General features: G+C 34.9%; 6 protein-coding genes across 10 annotated transcripts; 2 read left to right on the forward strand and 4 right to left on the reverse strand.

Annotated features, from left to right (window-relative positions):
• Positions 1-546: 546 nt before the first annotated feature.
• LOC120252762 (SAP-like protein BP-73) lies at positions 547-3,580 on the reverse strand. Its single transcript, XM_039260913.1, is given in 3 exon segments — positions 547-1,046; positions 1,049-2,046; positions 3,462-3,580. Coding segments are annotated over 3 exon segments (1,353 nt in total). The 5' UTR covers positions 3,502-3,580; the 3' UTR covers positions 547-731.
• An 849-nt stretch (positions 3,581-4,429) lies between these two features.
• Positions 4,430-7,190, reverse strand: LOC120252695 (protein tas-like). Its single transcript, XM_039260813.1, is given in 9 exon segments — positions 4,430-4,630; positions 4,632-4,823; positions 5,031-5,209; positions 5,548-5,683; positions 5,927-6,044; positions 6,206-6,366; positions 6,484-6,567; positions 6,724-6,819; positions 6,914-7,190. Coding segments are annotated over 9 exon segments (1,143 nt in total). The 5' UTR covers positions 7,043-7,190; the 3' UTR covers positions 4,430-4,582.
• A 733-nt stretch (positions 7,191-7,923) lies between these two features.
• On the forward strand, positions 7,924-10,521 carry LOC120252760 (TOM1-like protein 2). 3 transcript variants are annotated; one of them, XM_039260908.1, is made up of 4 exons: positions 7,924-8,043; positions 8,604-9,232; positions 9,388-9,657; positions 9,904-10,521. In XM_039260908.1, exons 2-4 carry the CDS (start codon positions 8,726-8,728, stop codon positions 10,243-10,245), a joined length of 1,119 nt encoding a protein of 372 aa, XP_039116842.1. In that variant the 5' UTR covers positions 7,924-8,043; positions 8,604-8,725; the 3' UTR covers positions 10,246-10,521. The 3 variants fall into 3 exon arrangements, with proteins under 3 accessions (XP_039116842.1, XP_039116844.1, XP_039116843.1); XM_039260910.1 differs by having other exon boundaries at positions 9,910-10,521; XM_039260909.1 differs by having other exon boundaries at positions 7,977-8,081.
• A 992-nt stretch (positions 10,522-11,513) lies between these two features.
• On the forward strand, positions 11,514-14,255 carry LOC120252718 (pantoate--beta-alanine ligase). Its single transcript, XM_039260838.1, has 4 exons — positions 11,514-12,332; positions 12,465-12,576; positions 13,417-13,550; positions 13,750-14,255. Exons 1-4 carry the CDS (start codon positions 11,709-11,711, stop codon positions 13,864-13,866), a joined length of 987 nt encoding a protein of 328 aa, XP_039116772.1. The 5' UTR covers positions 11,514-11,708; the 3' UTR covers positions 13,867-14,255.
• Positions 14,256-14,409: 154 nt separating this feature from the next.
• Positions 14,410-20,447, reverse strand: LOC120252716 (probable starch synthase 4, chloroplastic/amyloplastic). 3 transcript variants are annotated; one of them, XM_039260835.1, is made up of 17 exons: positions 20,318-20,447; positions 19,888-20,089; positions 19,517-19,651; positions 18,876-18,980; positions 18,576-18,674; positions 17,914-18,043; positions 17,701-17,751; positions 17,269-17,379; positions 16,538-16,647; positions 16,238-16,403; positions 15,814-15,900; positions 15,664-15,732; positions 15,385-15,498; positions 15,045-15,106; positions 14,918-14,962; positions 14,742-14,838; positions 14,410-14,549 (listed from the first exon to the last, which is right to left on the reverse strand). In XM_039260835.1, exons 1-17 carry the CDS (start codon positions 20,328-20,330, stop codon positions 14,430-14,432), a joined length of 1,716 nt encoding a protein of 571 aa, XP_039116769.1. In that variant the 5' UTR covers positions 20,331-20,447; the 3' UTR covers positions 14,410-14,429. The 3 variants fall into 3 exon arrangements, with proteins under 3 accessions (XP_039116769.1, XP_039116771.1, XP_039116770.1); XM_039260837.1 differs by lacking the exon at positions 19,517-19,651; XM_039260836.1 differs by lacking the exon at positions 18,576-18,674.
• Positions 20,448-24,433: 3,986 nt separating this feature from the next.
• Positions 24,434-25,956, reverse strand: LOC120252704 (transcription factor MYB30-like). The gene is made up of 3 exons (XM_039260822.1): positions 25,737-25,956; positions 25,489-25,618; positions 24,434-25,332 (listed from the first exon to the last, which is right to left on the reverse strand). The coding sequence occupies exons 1-3, from the start codon at positions 25,867-25,869 to the stop codon at positions 24,795-24,797; spliced, it is 801 nt and encodes a 266-aa protein (XP_039116756.1). The 5' UTR covers positions 25,870-25,956; the 3' UTR covers positions 24,434-24,794.
• Between the last annotated feature and the right edge of the window lie 71 nt (positions 25,957-26,027).

Here is a 26,027-nt window from a genome sequence, read left to right on the forward strand (position 1 = left end):
ATATATATAATTTTTTTAAACTATTACTCCTTTGAAATCAAAAGACTTTGGAAATAACAAATAAATTAATACAGGGCATAGATATGCCTCATTATACAACTTTATTAGTTATATTAAAGTGATATTTACTTTATTAAAAATATTGAAATAATATCTCAATAACTCTTTTTGAATGGAAAAATAAAAATTAATATTTACTTCAGACTTATATTAGATTTATTTTCTTAAAATAAAAAATATATAATTAGAAGTCATAAATAATTGGTTTAGAAACAAAAATAGATTATCTAATACGGTAATACCTACTTACAAATTCCTCTTAAAATAAAATACGGACCTCTTCCGCTTCGCAAGACCGGAATACAATTGGTTCGCTTTTTTTAAATATCATTGCTTATTTTTGAAAACTATTATAGTTGACTTGTTTCTTAAAGGTTAAGGAACGTTGACCCACTTGATTGCAAACCCAGAGACACTGAAATTTCTTGATAGATGCTATAGAATAGAAAGAAACTAAACCAACCGAGACAAGCAACGTTTAAAATGTCAGACAAACGTAATAACAAACAAAAGACGGATTTCTTTCCATTGTTAGTCCCTCTGGTACCAAAACTGCCAAAAATAAAGATAAAAATGAAAACTAACTAGAAAGAAATATAGATGATGGAATGAAAATAAACAGTGGAGCCGATGCGTGAATTAAACATTATCAATGCCTAAACACCAAATTATCAGACATCATCTCCACTTAAAAGTTCAACAAGATCACTTTTCTTCAGCTTTGAATAACCTTTAATACTGCGAGATTTTGCAATGTCCCTCAGTTCTGAGAGTTTCAAGGAGCTCAAGTCAGTAGGCTCTAAAACTGATGATTTTGCAACTTCTTCCAGGATTTCATGGGCATCAGAAGAATAGGATGGCACATCTAAATGATAATTCGTCTGGCTCTGGCTCTGGCTCTGGCTCCGGCTCCGGCTCCGGCTCCGGCTCAGTGAATGAAACTGAATCCAAAACTTCTTGATCAGCTGTTCCAGAACTTCTCTTCTTCATCTTTGAAGAACCTTTGATGCCTCGAGACTTTGCATGTCCACGCCCCCTTGGTTCTGTAGCTTACTTCAGTAAACTCTAAAGAAGTTTCATCATACTCGGAAGAATATGATGGAACATCTAAAGATACTCCATTGGGCTCTACATAAGAAACCGAATCCACAATTTGATCAGTTGTACCAGATCTATTAGGCACATCAATACTAGATCCTTTCTTTCCCTGAATATTCAACAGGGAAATAGCATTTTCATCTTCATCTGCTGCAAATACTGGTTGAAATTTCACCCTTGGAACAGGAGATCTCCGCTTGAAATTTGAAGTTGGCCTGCGGTTTGGAGCAGGTTCTGGCGCATTAACTTCTCCGTTGATATTATTAGAATCAAAGAAGTTTGGGACTCGCTCATCCTCAAATGGATTGCTTCTGTCTAGCAGGTCATTATCATCATCTTCTTCAGAAGTCTTTCTGTCCTGATCAACTGAGTGTTTCCTCAATAACTTGAGAAGCGAATCTACAGTCCCTCTCTCACTTTGACCTTGCTGCGTAGCATCAATTCTCTTCTCTTCCTTGATGGCTGCTCGTTCACGTAACTGCGCTTGGACTTTTCTGAAGAGCTCAACAATCTCCCTCTCCCTTTTACCTGGAGTAGCAGTAGCTTGATACCTTTGGTTGCCAGAAAGAGAAAATAGTGGCCCATTTTTGGAGGACAGTACATCACCATCTTCAGCATTCTGAGAATTGTCTTGACCATGGAATTGCCTCCCCCTGCCTTTAGAGATGCCTTTGTTTTGCCTTGAGAAATCCGGGTTCCTTCTTTGGCTGTTGGAACTTGCTCGACATGCTAAAAATGGCCTCCTCGCACCATAAGCAGGAAACTTTTTTGAAATGACATTAACACTGTGAAAGAGTCTGCCTAATCCAGGAGAAGAATAAAGAGGTGGAGCTGCTCTTGCAGATGCCCCTGGGCAAGGAATACATTTGCCATCATAGATCACATAACCTGGCCATAAAATAAATAAATAAACAAAGAACGGTCAATCTCTCTATTTCTTGTGTGTGTTTGATGATTGCAGAAAAGTTGGTATTCCAAAAAAACTAATAACAGTAATTTCCACCACAATCTTCTTTTCAGTCTAACAGAAACTGATCACAGGCCAATAGAAAAAAGCCAGAAGAGTAATACTGATCTCCTTGTGCTAGCATGCTTTTAATATCTTATAGATTTGGATATATTGAGATGAAAATGAAATAAAACTTGCTGATCACACTGATAGAGTTTATACAATATATGCTTCAAGAGAAAGCAGAAGTCTGACTAATTCAAGCTAATTAGCTTGGTCTGTGTTCATGCAAGCGAAAAGGGATAATGGTTCTTGTTCCAAAAGATTGTATTTTGAATTATTTACACTCATGAAAGTAAAAATTTCTCATTGAATCAGAAGAAGCCCTCTGGTGGAGAAACTATATTGTGAAATTAAAAAGCAACTTCAAAAACACATATGCTACAAGGTAAAGTGAAAAAAGACAGTCAATATAAATTTCTAACAAACAAAATATTAAAATAGCATTCAACCACCTGTATCACCCAATCACTTGGCCAGGTGAAATACGCTTGCCGTTTTAATCTCTTTAAAGGCTCCTTAGCATTAAACACATTGCTACATGTATAATAATCTAGTTAAAACAAAAGGAAGTCGATAATATAGATATGTTCTCAAACCAAAAATTGCAAGGATGACGGGGAACAGATAAAAAAATAAATTCAGACAGTTCAGAACTATATACTTGATCAGAATCAAGTCAGAGACATAAAAAAGAGAGAAAGACACCAACAGAATCAGTTCCAAGATTTGATATAACATAGTCAAGAGTTCAAACCACTCGCTGGTGAAATCATGACCAACTAAGAATACACCAAAAAAACTGATATGTCGTAGGATGCAAATACGGGCTTATGGAGCAGCAGAAGAGAGCACTGGGCAATGGAAAACTGAAGATAAAGCCAGTTCAAAAGGTATATAAAATATATATTTTTCAATAAAAAGTGAAACTCACATCAAGTATTTCTATATTATCTCATGAATTAGAAGGGAAAAACAAGAACAAAACAAAACAAAACAAATCAGCAAAAACATCAATCCATTCCTGAACCTAAGAAGCAGAGGGAAAAAAATCCTATCCACTTGCAACGAAAAGCGCACACACTCATATATATAATTATAAATACATATTCACAGTTTATATTACCTAAAATACAACATCAGCGGAGCAAAAATTGAAAGAAAACATCTAAAAAGACATTTAAAAAAAAAAGGGGGATAAAATCAAGCGAGGCCATCAAAACGCCAAAGGAGACAAATATAGGAGCTGAGAGATGAAGGAATGGAATCCCTAAATAAGGGTGATCCTCAATACCTGAGACGTTGCCGGAGACGAGATGGAGAGTGCCGGACATTGGAGATGAGTTCCAGTGGCGCTCGAGGGTTTCGCTCGCCTCGGAAACGCAGAGCAGGCAAGGTGGGATTTTTATTTGCGACAAGCTATATGATATGATATATGCTTAACCGATTTGGAAATGGGTCCAGTGTCATTCCGCCATGTTTTTTTGGTTCACAGGGACCAGGATTTTGCCGAGTCACAACCCATACCAACTCTATTGACGAGCTGTGAGCCCAACTCGAGTTCCGCTGCTTGAGCTTGTACATGCCAGATTTCAACTCAGTTCCAGTTTCAATGGCTCAAAAAATCCGGCTTAGGAATCGTTGGCTAATCTACTGATAATTATTCGTGTTTGTGATTGAGAGATCTCGGGTTCGAATTTCTCATATTATAATTCACTTTTCTCGAGTAGCTTATGTAGAAATACCTCCCGTTCTTCACTCCAAAATCAGAATCGTGATATCCTCGATGACGCTTTGTTGTTTTTTGATTTTTAAAATTTTAGTTGATACTAGAGTTTTTTTTTTCTTTTTTTTTTTTTTGCGCCATCCGACAAGAAACTTGTGAAGAGACAGACAAATACAGTGATATACTGATTCTGTAGATTGATTAACCCTTAAAAATTCCAATGTATAGTGAATAAACAATTTTATCGACTCAAAAATTCATTTGCTTGTTAAGTGCTTTCCTTTTATCAAACGATAAATAATCGAATTCAGATATATTATTGTTTAATAAAAAAGATTTATATTTCATAGCATTGAACCATGAATGGTCCATAACTCTAGTAGGTAATTATTTATGTTTATTTTTTTATATAAAAAATATAAAAGAAATGAAAAGAAATTGTACTCCTCATTTCATCACAAAGTTCTCCTGTGTTCTTGCCACAAAATCGTAAAAGAACACAAAAATATATATATATATATATATAATTCCGCAGATGAGTTTGAACAACGGCTGAAAGTATATATTATATAGTCTAAGTTCATATATAATTGCTCAGCTTAGTAACAATGAAGGGGCCGGCAAAACACAATTCAAATTGGTGGTTCATTGAAACAAAAACAAGTCACAAAGAAATTGGCTTGATAGAATCAAATAATGGCTGGATCCTTGTGTCTCTTGAAGATATCTTCGATGCCCAGTTGCTACTTCAGGTGGCAATGGCCTTGTGGTTGCAGTGAAGGTGTCAATGTCCTCCTTTAGCTGATCCACGGAGGTTGCTCCAATGATGGAACTAGTTACAAACGAACGGTCTCGTGTGAATCCCAGAGCAAGTTGGACAGGGGTCAATCCATGTTTTTTAGCCAGCTCTATATATAGCTTCGTAACTTCCTAAAATACGAGATAAATACTATTGTCATAAAATAATTATTATTGATGACACACATGATTGCTTTGCTTATGATACAGTAAATCCAACAATTAAACAAGGAGGCATGCGTGGTTATGCATCAGCATTTCAATCTTATTTCGTATTTCTATGGGCATTGAATAAGATACTAGTCCTGTGTGACCAATTTGAATCAGAGAGGGTCAAACCTTTGCTATAGATTTGTTGTATCTTTCCATGTAACCAGGGAAGAGGTTGAGCCTTCCCTTTTTTGCGGCTTCAGAGTTGATGTCTAGATACTTTCCACTGAGACTTCCACCACCCAATGGGGAATATGCAAGCAACCCAATGTTGCAGTTGTTGGGGTGGCATACTTCAACAAGATCAACTGCAATAAGATAGAATTAGGATGACTTTTATATAAGTACGTACCTCTATTCTTTTTTTATATATAATTCATCACAAATGGTGCAAAAAATGAATTAAACATTTAAGATCCTCGATTAGCTGGACTTGCTGAACTAACAGAATTTAACAAGACATCAAGAATTATTTACTTCTATCTGAACCAACATTAATTTATGCTGACTTTAATATATAAAAGAAACTGATGCAGAGGAATAAAAAAACCAAATCACTGCAGTTGGCATAGTAGGAGCTTGGAACACAGAACACTATTAAATCTGATGACAAAGGGCACCAGAGTGTTAATATAAAATGGCTTACTTTCAAATCTGCACCTAATGAGCAAACTGTAGCTATTTTGTATACTGACAATCTTTGGAAGACCTTCGACCTTTGCAGCATGTACAAACTCCATTACTCCATAAGAAGTTTCATTTGAAACTCCAATATATCGAATCTGGAATCAAGGGAAGAATTGAGACCATATATATCAAAAGTGTCTCTCTCAAGCATTTATAATCTAAGGGATATATGGTAGTTGGATAAAAGTTGATAGTTTTATCATGGAGATTTTTTTTTTTTTTTGAATAATAGTAGGTTATCACGGAGCATTAAATACAACAAAATAGGAGATATGTACCAGAGGATACATGTTTCTTATCATTGTTAGAATGTGAAATCTCGATAAGATAAGCATTACCTTTCCCTCGTCAATGAGATCCTGAAAAGCCTTAAGTTGTTCCGAAATCGGTATACTTGGTCTCCACTTTGATGGATCATAGCTAAATTCACCAAACACTGGTACATAACGATCTGGCCTGAAAAAAAAAAAGAAGCAATTTCTTAGATTAATATAAATCATGTAAAAGACAACAGTTGAAATCAAATCCCACATATGATGTAGTCATCAAACTAAAAACCAAATAAACAACATGTAAATATTGATAGCAATACACACAATCATCAGCAAAAGATTAACCAGTGTATTTGCAGCAAGTCAATGTAATCTGTATTGAGGCGCTTAAGGCTCTTCTCTACACTCTCTTTTATGTTAGCAGCATCAACCCGCAAAACCTTTGCATTGTCACGAATGTAACTTGACCGCTCCGAATAACCACAAACTTTTGTTGCCAAAATCACCTAAAACAAGATCAGTTTTTATCTTTTAAAAAAAAAAAAAATTATTGCAAGAATTCACTGTCACTGAAGGTGATGGTGATCAAATAATTAACATTAAAATCCAAGAAAAAGTAGCACCTTTTCACGGGGTCTAGACTTGATCCAGCTGCCTATATAAAGATCAGTCCTTCCTTGTGTCTCTTTCTTCATAGGGATTGGATACTAAAAAAAGAAAGGATTAAAAGAAACTTGGTGATCTTACTCAAAATAAAAGCAAGCATTTCTAATAACATGTTTCGTGCATGAACAAACACTAAATGAGTCTAAAAACAAGAAAAACAAACAATTATCACATTGGAGAGAATGTAGAGAACTCACTGCCTCAGCAGTATCAATAGTGTTGATGCCTTGCTCAAAGGAGTAGTTGAGCATATCATGTGCCTCCTTCTCCGTGTTCTGCTCACCAAACGTCATCTGAGATTTATGCCAAAACCTAATCAATTTGCAGGACGTGAAGAATCGAAAAAAAAAGTTAAATTAAATGTAAAGAAGAGGATAATTTTTGTACTGTTCCGAGGGTGATTTCGCTGATTTGGAGGTCGGAATCGCCGAGCTTTCGATACTGAAGGGCGTTCTTTTGAGCAGTTTGTTTGGCTTTAACGGGGATTGGCATGGACTTCCTGATCCTCCCAGCCATTGATTGTTGATGGAGGCTTCGATAGGAGGCGAGAAAGATGGGAATAGCGCGAGCGAAGGGAGGGAAAGGGAGATGCTACGGCGCTGGTGGCCATTTCCCTTTTCCTGCTTCTCCGCCGTGTTCTTCTTTATCCACAACTACAAGGCAAGGCACGTGAATCTCGCGAGTCCTGCATTTACTAATCAAAGTAAAAAAAATCAAATCATCAATTTATTTTATTTTTTTTAATTTACCAAAGAAATTTTAATGTAAACACTCACTTTAATAAAATAAATATATAAAAAATCATGGTTGATTTATTCAACTTTTTTTATGTTAAAAAAATCATGGTCTATTAATAATAATAACAATTTTCTAATTATAATATAAATTTACTATTAAAACTCTATGCCATAAAATAAAAATGTGGATTGAATGATCCGTCCGTGTGTATACCTATGATATATATATAGAACAATGTCACAATAACAATTAAAATTATAACTCATCATATTTATATTAAAAAGAAAAACAATTTTTATGTTGTATATTACAAGGGAGATGGATAAAAAAAATGTAACGAAGCTATGACATAATAACTATTTTATTAAATATAGATAACAACAAATATGATATCTCCCTCCCTCAATCAACTTTCATGGCAGTTTTCATCCGCTGGTGAGGTTCTAGCCGCCGCAGATGTTGCAGGGATCGAACCATGGAGGAGTTCAAGAGTTGGAACTTTTCATTCTCGCTCAATTTCGGATCCGTTTTGACATCCAGTGATATCGGATTCGGGCGCGACTTTGTTCCCTTTTGACACTATCACATACCGTTATATATATATATATAAGAAAAATATCTAATGGACATCATCCATTTTTTGCTCCACGTGTCATGATCTGAAAGTTGACACCTTTCCCTTTTTCGTTTAGAGAAAATGACTCTCTATAGTCTATACTTGTCGAAACTCTTGCTCTTTAGGTTCAGATCGCGCCCTTCTTGCTCAATCTCCCCGAAAGGTGCGTGCTTTCCCACCCTCTTCTCATCTCATCCCTGGGTATACTCTGAAGCATCACTTTCTCTTTTCAGTTTTATAACAATTTTTGTCGTTAATTAATCAATCGTGTGTATTCTGCCGAGATTAGGGCTTTTGTGCTGTGATGGATGATGGTGGTTTTTATTGTGTTCTTTTTCAGCCCTGAAATTTGTGAAATTAAGTAGTTTCTTACCACATGAAAAGTAGTTGTCTTATTCTTCTTCTTTTCCGGTGAAGAAAAATTGGGAGAAAAGTCTGATCTTAATTTGACTGCCAAATAGATTGACAATTTGTTGTTTCAAACGAACTAGTTGTGTTTTTTACTTGTGTGTGTTTGTGCTCGCGCGTGAGCACGTTTTCAAGCTTTAGAATAGAATAACAACATCAAATGCTCTTTCTCTTTAAATTTCTTGATTCTTAGTTTTTTGATGTATGAGAATGTTCAAGTTTGATTTTAAATTCATATGTATATCTGAATGTTTGATGTTTTCAAGGTTGTACATTCTGGTAGTCTTGACATTTTTCTTTGCATGATATGTATAGATTGTTAAAAACCAAAGGTGTCCAAGTAGGATAAAGGACAAGCCAGAGTTTGTGGAGTAAGTATAGTAATTGATTTGCAAGTTTCTGTTTTGGGGTCGAGTAATTTGTCGTCATTCCTAAAAATGGACAAGCTGAAGCTATCTGGCTTGGGGGAGCGTTTGAAGATTGGGGGTGAGCGATTGAAGGTCGGGGGTGCTGAAATGGGTAGAAAAGTTAGTGGGAAAATGAAGGAGATTCTTCAGGGACAGTCGCATGAGGCGAAGATGGTGGATGAAGCTACATCTGAGAACTTGGAAGAGCCAAACTGGGGTCTTAATTTGAAGATATGCAATTTACTTAACAGCGATGAATTCAATGGTTCTGAAGTTGTCAGGGCAATAAAAAAGAAAATTGCTGGCAAAAATGTGAAGAGCCAAAGGCTGAGTCTTGAACTGTTGGAGACATGTGCTGTGAATTGTGACAAAGTGTTCTCTGAGGTGGCATCTGAGAAGCTTTTGGATGAAATGGTGTTGATGATTGATAATCCACAGACCCATCAAGAAAACCGTAGGATAGCTTTCCAACTGATTGAGGCATGGGGCAAGTCTGTGGATCTCGCCTACCTACCTGTTTTTAGACAGACTTATTTGGTTAGTTCAGTTGATTGTCTTTCATGAATTTCCTTCCTTGATGTAAATTGTGCCAGAATTATTTGGTTAGTTCAGTTGATTGTCTTTCATGAATTTCCTTCCTTGATGTAAATTGTGCCAGAATTATCCTGAGCTGGTGAGTTTCTTGAATGCAGAGTTTAAATTCAAGGCAGATACCTGATGCTTTACATGATGACGGGAACTCTCCTTTCACTCATGGCACTGATGAGCGTGGAGAACTGGCTATTCCTCAAAGGTATCCCTATTCAAACATAGATGAGCATGACTTTGATTCAAATGAGGCTTTCTATGAAAGTGAGGGACTTCCTGTGGAGGAGAAGAAGGAAATTCTTGTTGTAACTCGCAACAGCATTGATATTCTTGCCTCCATCCTGAACTCTGTACCACAACAGAAACACATCAAGGTACTTTTACTGTTATACTTTCACTTCTGCAATGTATTAGAATCTCAGGAGCATATATATTATAGCAATGGTGTGAGCTTATATTGTCAAGGAAGTACTATTGTCCTTGGACAGGTTCACCTTCAAATTCACACTATAAAAGATGCTCAAAATTCGTCTGCTCATTTTCTCATGTATTATGTAGTGCAGCAGTGATTGTGTTGCTGGCTTTCAGCATATGATTCGGTAACATTCAGTCTGTCATAGGTGCAGGATGAACTAACGCTGACAATACGGGAGAAATGCAAAGATGCACAGCCAATGTTACAGAGAATTATAGAAACAACAGTTGATGATGAACCATTGCTGATTGAAGCCCTTTCTCTGCATGACGAGCTCCAGCAGGTCCTTGCCAAGTGTGAGGAGCGTGATTTTGCTTCTACACAGGCAGATGAGCACAACCCAGATGATTCTGGCACTCCTTGCAGTCAGCCGGAAGGTTGTACATCAGAAGAGAAAGAAGCTGATTCTCAACCAGAAGGGAATACTGCTGGAGAGAGAATGGATGAAGCAGGCAGCATGACAACAAACATGGAAAAGAAAGCATAAGAGAGGCTCTCTTCTGCTCTAACAAATGTTATCAGGTTGCTTTGTGTATGCATGAGATCTTTATCTATATGCCTGCTGTATTACGCTAGCGTAGGCTTAGATTGTGCACAGACATTTCGCTGCCCTTTTTTCTTTATTGCTTACTAACTGTCTTTGTCAGTCTAATCAAACTTAAAGCCACATATATATGTCAATATGTGTGTGTGTTTTTGTATTTACTTGAGTCTGAGAAATCACTTGTGTATAGTTAATGTTTTATTAGAAGTTTTGGATGTACCCTCTGACCAAATGATGGATCTAGCAGACATTTGATAAAGATTACTGTCAAAGTGTCCACCAAAATACTAGTTCATAACACAAATAAACATACTATAATCTTTTATATGAAAAATAATACCATAAAATAGATAAAAATCAAGTCAAGCTGTTTGCTTGTGTCCAAGTAATGGAGTACTTTTGTAAGGAATAGGTATAAGGAATAATTAAGTGAGGCAGAACAGAAAGAGTAGAGTATGCTTCAAGAATTTAGACAATGGCGACCATATAACGTAATAACAAGTTCAGAGAATGTTCCAGATAACTAAATAAATTTATTAATATTAAAATATGTCATTAATGATCAATCATAAATTTATAATGTCACTATCAAATAAAATATATGATTTTTTTAAAAATATTATTAAATATTTCCGAGCTGATCGTCTGATTCCCAGAATATAAGAACATAAGATCACGTCCCAATCCCGACAACCCCCTCAAAAAAATACAAATATTTCCCAAAACCCTCATCTCAGTTAATTTTTTTTTAATTCTTTATTCATAATATGATCAATATTTGAAATTATATTATCCTTCAATTAAAATATTGTTACATTAAAACAATATTATTGAAATAGAGAAAAACGATAAAACTATATATAAATATATATATATATATATATATATCGTCATATTAAATTAATTGTATTCAAAGTCGTACATCCAATTTTTTAATAGATAACTTCGTGACTATGTTTCAAACGCTGCGCAGATATCCTTTCAGTAAAAATAAATAAATAAATAACATTAAAAAGTCTCACCGTTAGATTGCGCCTCGGGATAATATGTGATCTTCTTCATGTTCATGTGGCTTTTCAGGCCCACCACACACACAACTTTGTCTGGTCTGTATTTGCCGCCGCCTCGCAGTCTCATTCTTTGAATTCTCTACTTCTTCTTATTCTTCTTCTTCTTCTTCTTCTTTTTTAATTATTAAATCATAGAAATCACACTTTAATAATTTTGTATATTATAAGCCTCTCCTTCCCATTTACGTTACTTTTCTTCTTTCTCTTTGCTTTTATATATATATATATATAATATAAGCGGCGGAGAAAGTGTTGATCCGAATCCGATATCATAGCGGGTCGCAAAGCCATATCGGATCCGAAAGCCCAGCGAGCCATTGCAGCAGCAGCAGCGTGATGGAGATGGAGAAGAACATGGAGATGGAGATGGAGATGGAGATAGAGGTGATCCGTGAGGCTTCGGCAATGAGATCGTGGTCCAGGAAGCATCGGAGGGCAGGCAGGAACATCGCCTTCGTCCCCACCATGGGATTCCTCCACGAGGGTCATCTCTCACTCATCCACCATGCCAAGGCCTATGCCGACCTCATCGTCGTCTCCATCTACGTCAATCCGGGCCAGTTCTCACCCTCTGAGGATCTCTCCACCTATCCCTCTGATTTCCCTGGTGATCTCCTAAAGCTCTCCCGATCCGGTATTGTAGATGCCGTCTTCTGTCCCTCCAATCTCTATGACTACCAGCACCGCCACCACGCTGCAGAGCCATCAGCAATAGCAAGACCTCCCAATGATGGTACGGCCGGCATTTCTTGCTTGGATGATGATGATGATGATGATGGGTGTGGGCACGAGACGTGGATTAGGGTTGGGAGATTGGAACAGGGACTATGCGGGAAGAGCAGGCCTGTTTTCTTTAGAGGAGTTGCTACTATTGTTGCAAAGCTCTTTAATATTGTGGAGCCTGATGTTGCAGTCTTTGGGAAAAAGGATTACCAGCAATGGCGTATTATTTCTAGAATGGTACATATATGTCTCTTCTTCTTCTTCTTCTTCTTCTTCTTCTTCTTCTTCTTCTTTAGATTTTCTAAATTTTTTTATTTTTACTTGTTTCTGATATATAAACATACAATCATTTTCGATGAATTTCGACAGGTTCGTGATCTTGACTTTGGAGTTAAAATTATTGGTTCTGAAATTATAAGAGAGGCTGATGGTTTGGCCATGAGCTCGCGCAATGTGCACCTCTCACCTGAAGAAAGGGTAAAAGGTATCTCTTTTACTACTTCACTGTGAGATATTCATCCCATTAATATATAATGTCTGTTTGACAATTATTGTTATATTGAACCACGCCATGCATGATGCAACTGCAAGGGTTTATTATGCTATCAAATGTTACTGTTATGATGATCATTCATTGTTATATGATTTGCAGAACATGAGCACGTGAGCGATCTTGTTTTTTTTTTTTTTTTAAAAGGTGAATAAACCACATGCATTAAGATAAAAGGAAGTGAGCGATTTTGTTATTGTTACATGTTCATTTTAGCTAGACAACAAATCAATAGATTTTCATTCTTTTGTTTAGAAAAATGAATTATTTATGCTGTAACCAATGCCTTATTTTTCCAACATGGTAAAATGTAATATAATACTTAATGTTTGCTTCAAGGCATTTGGTTACCCCACTTGTTTATTGAAAATGTTTTCTTTTGTTCTATTTAGATGTCCAAAAATTGGGATATTCTAGTTTCTCTTCTGTAAATAGACTTATGATTTCCTGTTCCCCATCCATGTGTATATATTTTTATTTGAACAAACCATTTATCCACTGATTGAATACATAAATCACCACATGTCACACTTTATGAATCGACTTGATGTGCCTTTTGCTTGTTTCAACAAAGTGTATGTCCATATCATTTTTTTCATCTGTACTCATTTTTGACTTTCAAATTGTTGTTTACCCATTTTATCTTTGAAAAAAAAAAATGTACATCCTCATAAAAGATTATAGGTGGTTTTTAAAGATTTCCGGTTTATAGACAATTGGGTTGATGGTTTATTTATTTTTTGTGTATAATATAAATTCTCTTATTCATATAGGCCCTCTCCATCAGTAAATCTCTGTTCCAAACAAAATCAGAGGCACAGGGTGGGCAAATTAACTGCAAAGAATTGAAAAGTTCAGTGGTTGGAAAGATTACAGAAGCTGGTGGGAGGATAGATTACGTTGAGGTAAAGAAAGCTGTGTTGATCATTGGCTCATTTTAATTCACAGAGACAAGTTTATGGAATATATGTAATCAAGATTACATGCTAATACTCTATTGATCCGAAAGAATAATCTTTTTGTTTTTCATAGTTGTTGTTGGTGGCGTAAAGCTTATTAGCTGTGGAAAGCATCATCTTAACGTATTTATGTCTTTTTGTGCAGATAGTAGAGCAGGAAAGTTTAAAACCTGTGGAAAAGATTGAAAGCCCTGTTGTGATGTGTATTGCAGCATGGTTCGGAAAAGTTAGGTTGATTGATAACATGGAAATTGTTTTGTGAAGGGGTGTTTGAAATAAGTGTTTGATGATTAGTAATAATAATTTTGGGACTTTTGTGTCATTAATACCCAAGTTTAATTTAGTTTTATATATAAATGAAAAGGTTGTTCTTTTTAATCTCAAGCTACCTGCAAAGAGGGAGCAGGTAGCTCCGGAGACATTTTTTGGAAGGCCGAGCACAATGCCCAGATCCAAGCCCGTGATGGTTGTCAGTCCGTCTGGAGTAAGAATTACATGCTTTTGCCGGTCGAGCTTACAGAACAGGTTGTGTATTGTCCTTGGGCCATTATTAGAGACCCAAATTGTGGATTCATCTAATCCCATAAAACTACATTGGCATAAAAGTACATTGGTCAAATAAATATTTTTTTTAAAATTATTTTATGATCTGAAATAGTGAATTTGTTTAAGGATTTATTTTTTTCTTTACTCTCAAATTTGTCTGTGAGATTTTTATCATTGTGAACAAATTATAAACAACAAAGGATAATATTTACATAATTACACACCAACTGTATCTCCAAACAGATGAGAGGAGAGGACAGCTAGCAGAAGCACTGCATCTCATAAGTTCTTTATGGATGTGTAAGCTGCACAATGAATGTCACAACACTCAGCATCCCATGAAAAATCTCTGGACATACCTTCCCTGATCCTCCTACTCCACTTTGACGGCTCGTTCAGCTGCAGAGCAAACAACATTTATGGATCAAATTAATTACAAGTAGCGGTCAAATTTCTCATTCAATTGGATTGCAAATTTATAATCAGCCTCTTGACCTGGCTTTCACTCAATGGCTTGGATAAAGAACACATGTTTCTTTCGGTTGATTAGTAGAAAGTTTAAAAGGAAATAAAGGTCAAATGAACTCTTACGATTTCATCAAGGGCTTGGCTTAGTGTCATATTTGCATAAGTGGAAAGGATGTACTGTGAAAATGATGCACTTGCAAACTCATGCAACCCAGAAGGCCTGCAAAGGAAACTCTTTTACAGTTTGCCCGGTTAAGTTGAACCTTTAAACATACTGTATTTGAAAGCATTAACTAAACCTGTCATCTCTGGATCCGTATCCAACTTCATGCCATTCAGACTTCCTGTTTAAACAACAACATAAATTGAAAAGATGAGCCTTCAGATTCTCCTGACTAAACTCTTGAGTTCTTGATGATAACAAACCTTAATTCATCAATTCCTGAGTCCATTAGTATGGGAGCAGATCCATACTTCACTGCCTTGAGCTGTTGAACTTTTACGTCAGTACTCAAATAGGATGGAGAAAAGGACATAATTATACTTCACTGGCTCATGCAAAAGATTGATGGTTCAATACATCTCTAAATAAAATAATTATTAGGCCAATGTGGTGCATTACTATTAATTATGATGAGTGAAGTTGCCTACGTTGGAAGGCTCAAGATTTAATATAGCAAAATGCTGTATTTGTTTCATGATCAATTCAATTGCATATAGTCAGACAAAATAAAATATCGATGATGACTGTAACATGCTACCATACCGGTATCTGTAGCACAGGATCATGAAATGTGCAGCATAGCATGATATCCGTGCCTGCAAGAACTAAGTGCAATAAAGATTCATCATAGTCTGCTATGAATTTTACATCTTCATCCTGTGAACAAAAACGTGCCCATCATCAGATAAATATAACAATTTTAAGAAACCAAAGTGGCTGACAAAGACCAACTAAGTCCTCCAATAATACCTTGTCAAGCTAACTGAAAGAGAGGACCGACGACAAATAAATAAAGCAATAACACGAGAGTTCCAGTATTACCATTGATTCATCTTGAAAAGCTTGCAAAATGGTGTTGAGAGCTGGTAATTTAGGCCCCAAGAGAACACACTGAATATAAGCGGACATTAACTATTAGATCAGCAATCAAAAGACAAGAACCACAACAAGACAACAAAACAGACTAGCAACCTGACAAGACCTTCGCAAGCAATGCATAATTGCTAGTTTTAGACTTAGCAGGTCAAAATCTGAAGATCCTGAGTAGATGCACCCAACCTGACACAGAAAATTTGCATCTTTGTAATACGTGATGAAACACCAGAACCAGTAGAGAAAATATAGATATGAAAGCTTACATTTGTCTTAATAAGAGTGAGGTATAGACCCCAATAATCAAATCTCACTATAAACTCTAAAGATGATAAATCTGGTTTTACCAAAATAATTGCAGAGATTAACATATGATTTTTGAATTACATTAATATACCATTGATTTGAACCTTGAATATGAGATTTAATGATTTATCAAAAACTATAAAGAAGAAGACACAAGCTTGGCATTCTTTAAATTCTTCACAGAATATATAATCAGACAAGTTTAGTCATCACATACTACTGCAGAGGACGGTTGCTGGAAACCAAGATGATGTTTAAGTGCATCTTTACAAGTGGCTTTTCCTTCAATAGTATCTGCTGAATACTTTGCAGGAAGAAATTTGTCCAAGGAAGGATCCCATACTGCACTATCATATCCGTAAGGTGCAATCAACATTTTTTCCCTGTGAAAGGTAAGTCTTAAATCCATAACTAAGAAAATGATAGTTCCCAAATTATACTAACCCAAAATTATGTGTTACATGTGAAGACTAAATCTCGAAGATTAAAACATAGGATCATCAGAGAAATGACCTACTTATGAATGGCTAGTGTAGGTTCCAACCCATGGCTTAGACTATGGAAAATCTTGTCCTTTGAGAGGAATGATGGCATAAGAACTACTTTGTTAGAGTATACAATTCCGCCCTGTGGACAGATAAAATGAAGGAATTGTTATGGTAGAGAAGATTTTTTTTATTTAACATAAATGGATGAAATGAAAATAAACTGTGCTTTATTAAAAGGGAAGAAGACTTTTTTGTCGCCTGAAAAAGCAAAGACAAGGTGTAGTCACTAAAAAAAAAATTGTATGTGTAAATTTAAAAAAAAAAAACTAAACAAAATATTTAAGGCATGAAAGGATGTATATTGTGGTTTATCCAATTTTTTTCAAAAAGAACTGCATATTGGCATGCAAATAATCTCATCGACGAAGTAGACATTCTGCTACCTAAACTTATCCATTTATTTGCATGCATTTTATTTGCATCTTCTGTGGTTGTGGTTTAAACATTTACAGGTAGACACGAACTTATACACAAACAAAAATAAACATAAAATAAAATAGACGAGCAACTCAACCCCATTAGCGGGCTACTCTGTCTTTCCCAACAGATGTTTGGACTTCATAGTGATGTACCATACTAAAATCTCACTAAGTGCAAAAACAATATGCCAGGTCCATATATTTCTCCTCCAAAGACATAAATTATTTCATAAAGCAAATATCAGTATGTGCACCTCAAATCATAAAAATAGATGATTGACCTTTAAAACATTGATAAGATCTGCCTTGTCATTATCTTGCATACGATCAGGACGGTGAAGTTGAGAAGGATTAAGTCCAGAGAGTGCAAGCTTTTCTGGCTGCTCCAGACACTGAAACACAAAAGATGTCATCAGAAGAGAGCTTCTTGTTAGCATAATAGTTAACATAATTTCAATTAAACAGCCAAGTACACTGGCAACTCCTCTTAGAAAATATTATAAGGATGTTTGTTATATCACATACATGGTGATTTAAGATTAATAACATAACTTGGATTATAATTTAGTAATCTCAAAAACAACGCATGTAGGCAACAAACCACCTCTTAATATTTTCTAAAAGAGCTCCTCTTCAAATCTTTGCCTGTAATGCTATGCATTAACATGGTGACAAACAAATTTTATTTTCATACTCCAACACACTGCACTCACTTGAGATGTTAAATCATGACAAGTGCACAGGACCCGAGTGCCAGCAAGTCCCTTAAAAAAAAAAAAAAGGGGGTAAGTTTTGAGACAGTAATTTCGCCGATATTTTGGCATATTGGAGCACAAAATAATTTTACTGGTTGCCTTGTTCAGTTTGAACCGTCAATGCCTGGATTACATAAAAGGAATGTAGAAGTGATTGCGTTTGATACCAACCTGATGAACAAATATATCCCAAAAAAGTGGACCAATAATAGCAGTTTCCCAATTGTGTATATGCAACACATCTGGCTGCTTACCAGTTTTTACCAAATAATCCATAGAAGCACGGGAGAAGTATGTGAATCTGGTAGAATGGAAAAGCGAGGATGGAGGTGAAGAACATATGCAAAACCATCTAATATATATGTTCCCAAACAAGAGAACCGTCTATTCTACCGTAACTATAATCAAGAAAATTGTATAACCATTACAAGTTTCAACAAGGAAGTAGAAGCAAGCGCTTCAACATTAGCCACAGTGCCACACTAAATGGCTTCTAGTGATTAGTCGGTTTAGAACATTGCCAATTTAAAATTGAGAAGGGCTCAGTCCACATAATGGAGGCAGTTAAAGGAAGATACAAAAGCACATTTTTGTGCTTAGCAATAAGCTTTAATGCTTGTGAACTTTAAGAAACATCACATATATGAATTTCAATCATGGATTCATCAAGGAAAAAAGAGGTCACAATTCCAACCAATGGATTCATGGATTCATGAATTCAACAAATTTCAGGGTGGCAGTCAAAATCTGCCATCTGTATTTGTCAGTAGCAATCCAAGACCTGGAAGTCTATGGAGAATGCCAGACGGAAATTTCAAAACAAGAACACTTACCGTTCAAAGTCATCAGGATAGCCATATATGTTATTGCGGTTGAAAAATGTTGCATAGTTTAAAGGCTCCACTAATGTAACTCCAATACCATAGAGAACACTGGGTCAGACAAAGATGACTAGTCAGCAAAACAACAATGTAAAATAAAGATGTAGATAGTTAAATTGAGACTACGAAGGTTCTTCATCATAACAATCTGGTTTGAGAACTAGCCAAAAAAAATAAAGCCATCAGAAAATGACTGAAAACTTATGCTAAATAAATAAATAAACTAAATAAACCAACATATTAGCATCTCACCCTGTCCATACTCTGTTTTTATGCCAGCAGCCTCCAAAATAAGAATTGAACTCGAATTCTGTTTTGCGGAATTCTTGAAGAGCACCATTGTCTGCTACTGTATACCTGGCATCAAGTGGTTTCCATTTAAGCCAAAGCTCAAAGTTTCCATCTGACATTAATTCTATTAATGGAAGTTCAATGCCATCAAGTTTAAAGTCGCACTTAAGAAAGGGTAAAAAACCACTGTGGAAGGCTTATTTCTTATGGTTTTAATTTCAAGCCATAGTTTTATCCTCGGGGGGAAAAAAGGAGAAAAATCAGGCCAGAGATAGATAAGATTTATGCTCCTTTAATCACCAAGGAACAAAGGCCAATACTCTTCTCACCATATGGTTAAGTGATGAAAGAAATGGCTGATTTTATCTCCACTCAGGCACGAGGTTAGGTACTAGGAAATCTTGTTCATGCCATGAGAATTAGTTCAACCAAATAAATCCAAATATGACCTGTAAAAGAGATTCACAAATTTCCATTTTCACAATCTGGCTTAGTTAATCCATTTGTAAGGGTAATCATGAATTTGAAATAACATCCGATTTTAATAAAAAAAAACACATGATTTTGAAATTGAAATTTTATAGCAAGGCAGAGATGCATACTTGGGCAAAATGACTTCCACCAAATAACCTTTTCTTTGCAATGCACACGACAATCCAGTGACATATGTTGCCAAGGATCCAACTGAGGCAATTGGCTCCATTTCACAACAAATATGCACAATATGCATACCTTTTCTGCAATTCATAATTATAGTTCTTGAGATGATGCATTGAACAAAACCTCCAAGTTGCAGCATTGATGACAGAAATTGCATGGGTTATATATTTCAAACTTGAATGTATCCATGTGAAGAAGATCTATGTTGCTAGCAAAAAACTAAAATGCACTGTGATGGTCTTGAGTTTATAACCAATCAAAAGTTTCAAAAGCATATAAATGGCTTGAGCAAGTACAGAGATATTTGATGTACCTAGTTATTTTTTCTGAAAAATGATGAAGTTCAGACAGCAGTTCAATGTCTTTTTTGTGCTGTATCTCATGAAATGCATCATGTATGGAGATCTGACTGTTCACAATCACTTTTCTAAGGTGAGTTGCTTCCTCTGAGTTAATCATACCAGAAAGGACCATTGTGTCTATGCGCAAGAACAACTCCCATAAAGTGCCTGGACCTGAGGGCAAAAATGCATTATGAATTTCACCATTGAAATATATATATATATATATCTTGGTTTGACATGGGAAAATGTTACAAAAACTTCACTCATTGACAGTTGGACAAACATTTGCTCTCGAAGGAGATTAAAAAGTTCAAAGTTATTGGCGACAAATAAAAAATGGTGTGTATGCAGTCTCGACAAAAGAAGAAAGAAAGAAACTAAAGTCAGCCAGATGTTCACCTTTGACAAACATCTGCCTTCTTTTCGGCCTCCAATTGTTCTAACTTCTTAAATAATAGATGTTTTTCTCTTCGAATTGCATCCAGTTCATCTACAGCCTTGAGGCGCTGATTGTTCAGATATAGAATATCTAGGGTCTCACAAGAAAAGCAATCAGATATGAGTTATATTAACAGAATTTGGCAAGATGATACAATGTAATGACCATCAGAAGGTGATAAAATGCTAAGCAAGCATTCAAGTTGATAAAAGATCTAACATAAACCAACTGTAAGAGGAGTTCCTCTTAGAAAAAATTACAGGGAGGTCTATCACCAATAAGTGAACTATAGGATAAGTCATGTCTGAGCTCACTAGAAAATTTATCTAAGGCATTGTTGTGAATGACTACTATGGACACTCAACAAAGTTTCATGTAATTGTTATTACTTTTTTATGTTTTCATTTCTTATTTATTTAAGAAGAAATTAGTAGTACTACATTAATTGTATATCCAAATTTTATTAAAAATAATAATAATAATAAACAAATTGGTAAGTATTATCCATCCACAAGCTTCATTTTATACAACTTGATAAATATATATATATATTATTTTTATTTTTATTTTTTAAATAAACTATAGAAATCTCTGTTCTTATCAAGAAATCTCTAATGCAAGATTGATGATAACATCCTAAGCAATGAAACTCTAAACAAGACAAGTGTGCAGCTTAATTAGGAAACACAACCATAGAAAAATCACAAGCCAATTGCTCAACATGAAAAAGTTTTCAGAGCCTCACTTCGCTGAGCATCATTGAAGAGTTTCCATACATCACTACTATTAACATCTGACTCTTTCTCCGAAGAAAATACTGATTCCTGAGACAATTTAAATGAAATTCGCAAAAAATCGAATCGATTGGTAAACAACAACGATAATGGCCATAACTTACATCAACGATATTCTTATCACGGGCTTCAGATCTAAAAAAACCAATGGAAAAAATCAGAGGGAAAATTCACTAAAAGTTTTCAAAAATCAAAAACACATTCACTAAATTAAGTAAATACTCACTCAATCCGTGAAGAGGGTGGATCACCGACATTCTCATACTTTCTATAAAAATTTCAAACACATTGAAGCAAAGTTAATTATGACAGTAATAGCATCCAAGTGACACACTAAAAAAAAAAACAAAGAACAAGTGTGAAGTAGCAGGAGTCGCACCGCGAGAAGAGCCAGCAGCGAAGGTTGAGAGTCCGGCGGGAGGGAACAGCGAGACGAAAGGGAGGAAAAGGGGCGGTGATCGCCAGAGAGAGGTTTCCAATTGCCGCCATTGATTCAGCTATCGCGATGAGATGGGGATTGAAGATCGCGGGAAGAAGTAATAACAAATGCCGATGCGTATCTGTTTCGGATCGATCACGTGCGCGCGCCCTCGAAAAAGGCTTTTTTTTTATATTATTATTATTATTATTATTTTTTATTTATTTTTATTTTTTTTATTTTTGAGAGAGACAGAGAGAGCCCTTGAAAAAAAAAAGTTATTAACGTTAAAGCCCGTGAGCAAATAGGTACTGATAGTATAATTTTTAATTGTTAAAAAATAATTATAAAAATAATAAATTTCTTTGGAGGAATGTCTGTTCTTATTTTATAGTCATCTAAAATATAATTAATAAGAAGATAATAAGCCTTGTTCATAATTTTCTTTTGTTTTGTTCTTGCCTACATGCACCTTTCCTTTATAATTTATTGAAAAATAATGCAGTTACATGATTATAGCAGGGTAGAATTCTTGCACTATAATACTATAATGGTACTGTTTATATAGTGTTACCGGGTCCATGTGGTGTTTATAATACTGATTAAGTAGGCTCAATATATAGGTCCTATGTGAGAGAATAAATGTATTTTCTCTTTCAGGTTGTGTGGAGGTGGATTTACTAAATCAATATGAATTTATTAGTGACAAACTTTCATAGTTCTATGTGCTCCGGATCGAATTAATAAATATATTTGGTACACTTCTGTATTTATCTATTTTTTGGCAAACCATTAATTAAGAGGTACTTGTCGTCTATGTTAAAAACAAAAATTATAACCTAATAACATAACAATTGGAAAACAAAAAAATCAAATCCACCGTAAATCAAATAAAGTTACAGATGAAAAAATAAAATAAAAATAAGGTGTTGCGTTCTTGTTTAAGGTAGTTGCTGAGACTTCAAATTTTTTTTAATTAAAATTGATAAACCACAAATATATTGAAAAAAAAAAACAAATGAAGCAAGTACAAAAGGAACAAACAACAAAAAATCCATCGCCAGGGGTAATAAACACCTAACAAGGTCCAAAGACCTGAGCAGAAACAAGAAAAAGGAAAGAAAGATAGGGAGACAAGTTGAGAGAAAAAATCTGCCAAAAGGCAATAGAGATCTACTCAAACAGTAAAAAATGGCTACAAAACCTTGAAGTAATAACTATTCCGTGTTGTTGGTATTGTCATCCTTCCTTGCGTTCAGGAAGACAAAAGAGAGCTTCAATCTTTGAATGGAATCTTCTGAAACTTGATGCGGGTACCTAGATGCAGAAATCTAATCCAGCACCATATGAATAATTTTAATAATAATTGAATATAAAGTCATAGCATGCAAAGTAAAGATGCGCTTGTTTCTTCCAGGCCAAAAAGCAAATCCCACATGGTTCGCTGCTGAACCTCTAGGGAGGGAATCCAGGAAGTCCATACCTCAGAAACAATTTTAGGAAGAAGTTGTAGATGTAAATTTTGTATGAAGAAAGCCCAAATTCTTTATGCAAAGTCACATTAAAGAAAAATATGCTATGTATATTCTAATGTTTTGTGACATAAAATACAAGTATCGGTCATAATTTGCGTGTTACAACCATTTTTTGTTAGGATATCAAAAGTGTTAGAATTCTATTTTTCATCAGCTAGCTAACAAAAAAGAGTAATTTTGCTTGAGCAATTCACTCTTCAAAAAAAAAAAAATATATGGGCACTCCAGAATTTTAGGTTCGTCAAGATTGATATTTTTTTAATATATATTTATATATGTATATATAACTACAAAGAGAAAAGTAGATAAAATGCTTAACTTTCCATCTTTTTGGCTTCTTTGTCCAAATTAAATTGATATTACTTAATCAAACCTCTTGGGATGTGAAATATGGCATGGAAGAAGAGAAAAAGGATAAATTGAATTCCAAAGCATCGTTGAAATTTGAAATTTCGCAGTGACTTTCATAAATGAGAAAAAACAAAGGAAGTGGTTAAAAGTTTCAATAAATTAAAAGCCCACTTAATTAGTGCCTTTGTACCACACCCCACCACAAGAAATTAAATGGAACAAGAGGGAGCTAGCAGCTAGCTAGGGTCACCTTTTTTTGTTTTAAGTCTAATGTGTCCACATCCATGATCCATCCTTATAATATCTCTCTGTCATCTTTTGGTTGATTTCCACATGAATATTAGTTAGTTTATATTAATTAATTAAGACCCTCCATATATATATCATTTTACAAACGTGTGATAGAGATCTTCTGATCATACTTGTATTCCTTTTTTTTCTTGTGACAATTCAAGTCGCACTAGGGTGGCTGGAAATTTCAATCGTTCCCATGTCCATGTGCCTGTCTTTGGATAATTTTGACAATAAAATGGAGAAAATTAAATATGAAAAAGTTAATTCGTTCTCACCGCAGCCGCAATAAACGAATAATATTAATGATTAACTCTTATATAAAAATATTAAAAGTTTAAATACTTTTTAAAATATAATTGAGAATTTTGAGATGTACAAAAGTAGATTATTTACACTGTCAAAATAAATAAAATAAATAATATTGTTTTCTTGTGTTTAATTAGACTTGGATATGATTAACTCACTATCATTATTTTTTTTCAAAAATGCAATAAATTAATGCATACTATACCATCCTCTCTCCGGTTGTGGTGATGATCTGGTATTTTGTTTCTCCTTATGATTAAATTATTCCCTCTTTGTCCAAAATCATTTGCGTACAGTGATGAGATATTATAAATGGCAGGACAACTTGAACAAGAGAGACGAATTTTCAATGATGGATGATTTCCACAACATTAATTGCAATAGGATGATATGCCTATATAGTACAAATTAACCATTAGATATTATAAGACAGTTCGTACATATGGGAATTAATTAAACAAAAAATAATAATTTGTTTTCATTAAAAAAAAAAAAAAGAATAAGTACTTCTCTTACAGGTTCTCTGACTTCTGTCCCTGAGCTGAGACGATCTCTATTTACAATTAATATATATCAGTCAATGTTTATTGTTTATCAACATTAATTGTTTTGTAAAATTAAAGAACAACCTGATTAAGTTATCCAACTAATTAATGCTTGCTTTTGTTTGATCAGCTCCTTTACCTTAATTTTGAGTATAAAATGTACCATCATCACCATGCATGAATCAATTATATTCTTAGATTTCAGGCAATTCCTGTAAATCTCCAGATTCCAGCATTTTCAACCAAAAACTCATGTGATCATTATAGGACACGTCCGTGCAGTTGAAAGGATCATTAAAAGGAGCAGTAATATAATTCTGATCATATTCATAACCAAATCCAAATCCACATCCAAATGGTGTGTAATCCACTTCTGCAGTACTGCTTGTACTAGTGTCCATTGACAAAGCTTCTGACCAGAAACTATCTTCAATAACTGGAACTTCTTCCGATGAATCCATGCAATGTTCTTTGCTAGCAAAATTTGATAATTCAGTGCATGAAGATGATATATCAGTGCTGTATGATCTTTCCGGTGACACTGGATCAATATTATTAACATTATTCATGATCAGCTTCTTGCTGTCTTGATCATTCCCCTTAATTCTCTTGGGTTCTTGTTGCAATGTCTGGCCAGCTTCTTGTTTAACTCTTTTCTTCAGGTGTGTGTGCCAGACGTTCTTGATCTCATTGTCTGTTCTCCCTGGCAACCTTGACGCAATTGCAGACCATCTGTACGTTACATATATATACCAAATTAATGAATATATATATATAGTACTAGCTGTTTGATCATTAGATGAACCATATATATTAATTAGTTCTAAATATTAATTAGATTATATATTTAATTTGTATAATAGATTAATATTAGATAAGTACACATACTTATTTCCTAGTAGCTGGTGCAAGCTGATGATGGTCTCTTCTTCTTCTCTGGAGAAGTTGCCACGTTTAATGTCTGGGCGAAGGTAATTTATCCATCTAAGTCTGCAACTTTTTCCACATCTCAACAAACCTGCAGGACAAATATATATATATATATATATATAAGACTATATATTGTCCTTTAATTTGATACAAAAATCAAAATACAAGTTTGATATATGTATAAATTAATAATTAATAAAAATTACCAGCTTGTTTTGGAAGAGCACGCCAGTTGCCATGGCCAAACCTCTGGATGTGAGTTATTAAGATCTGATCTTCTTCTGATGTCCATGGCCCCTTCTTAAGCCCCATTTTCTCACAGCATGGAGCCCTCACCATGTTGGAAGTTGGAACTAGCTAGCTAGCTACTTCAAAAGGAGGAAGAAGAAGAAGAAGAAGTAGAACAAGCTAAGTTAAGGGACAAATTAAAGATGTAACCCAAACAAGCTCTTCTATTTATCAATATGGTTTGCTAAAATAACAACGTGCTAAAACAA

This window comes from Dioscorea cayenensis, chromosome 22 (assembly GCF_009730915.1).
Source record: "Dioscorea cayenensis subsp. rotundata cultivar TDr96_F1 chromosome 22, TDr96_F1_v2_PseudoChromosome.rev07_lg8_w22 25.fasta, whole genome shotgun sequence".
Classification (NCBI taxonomy): Eukaryota; Viridiplantae; Streptophyta; class Magnoliopsida; order Dioscoreales; family Dioscoreaceae; genus Dioscorea; species Dioscorea cayenensis.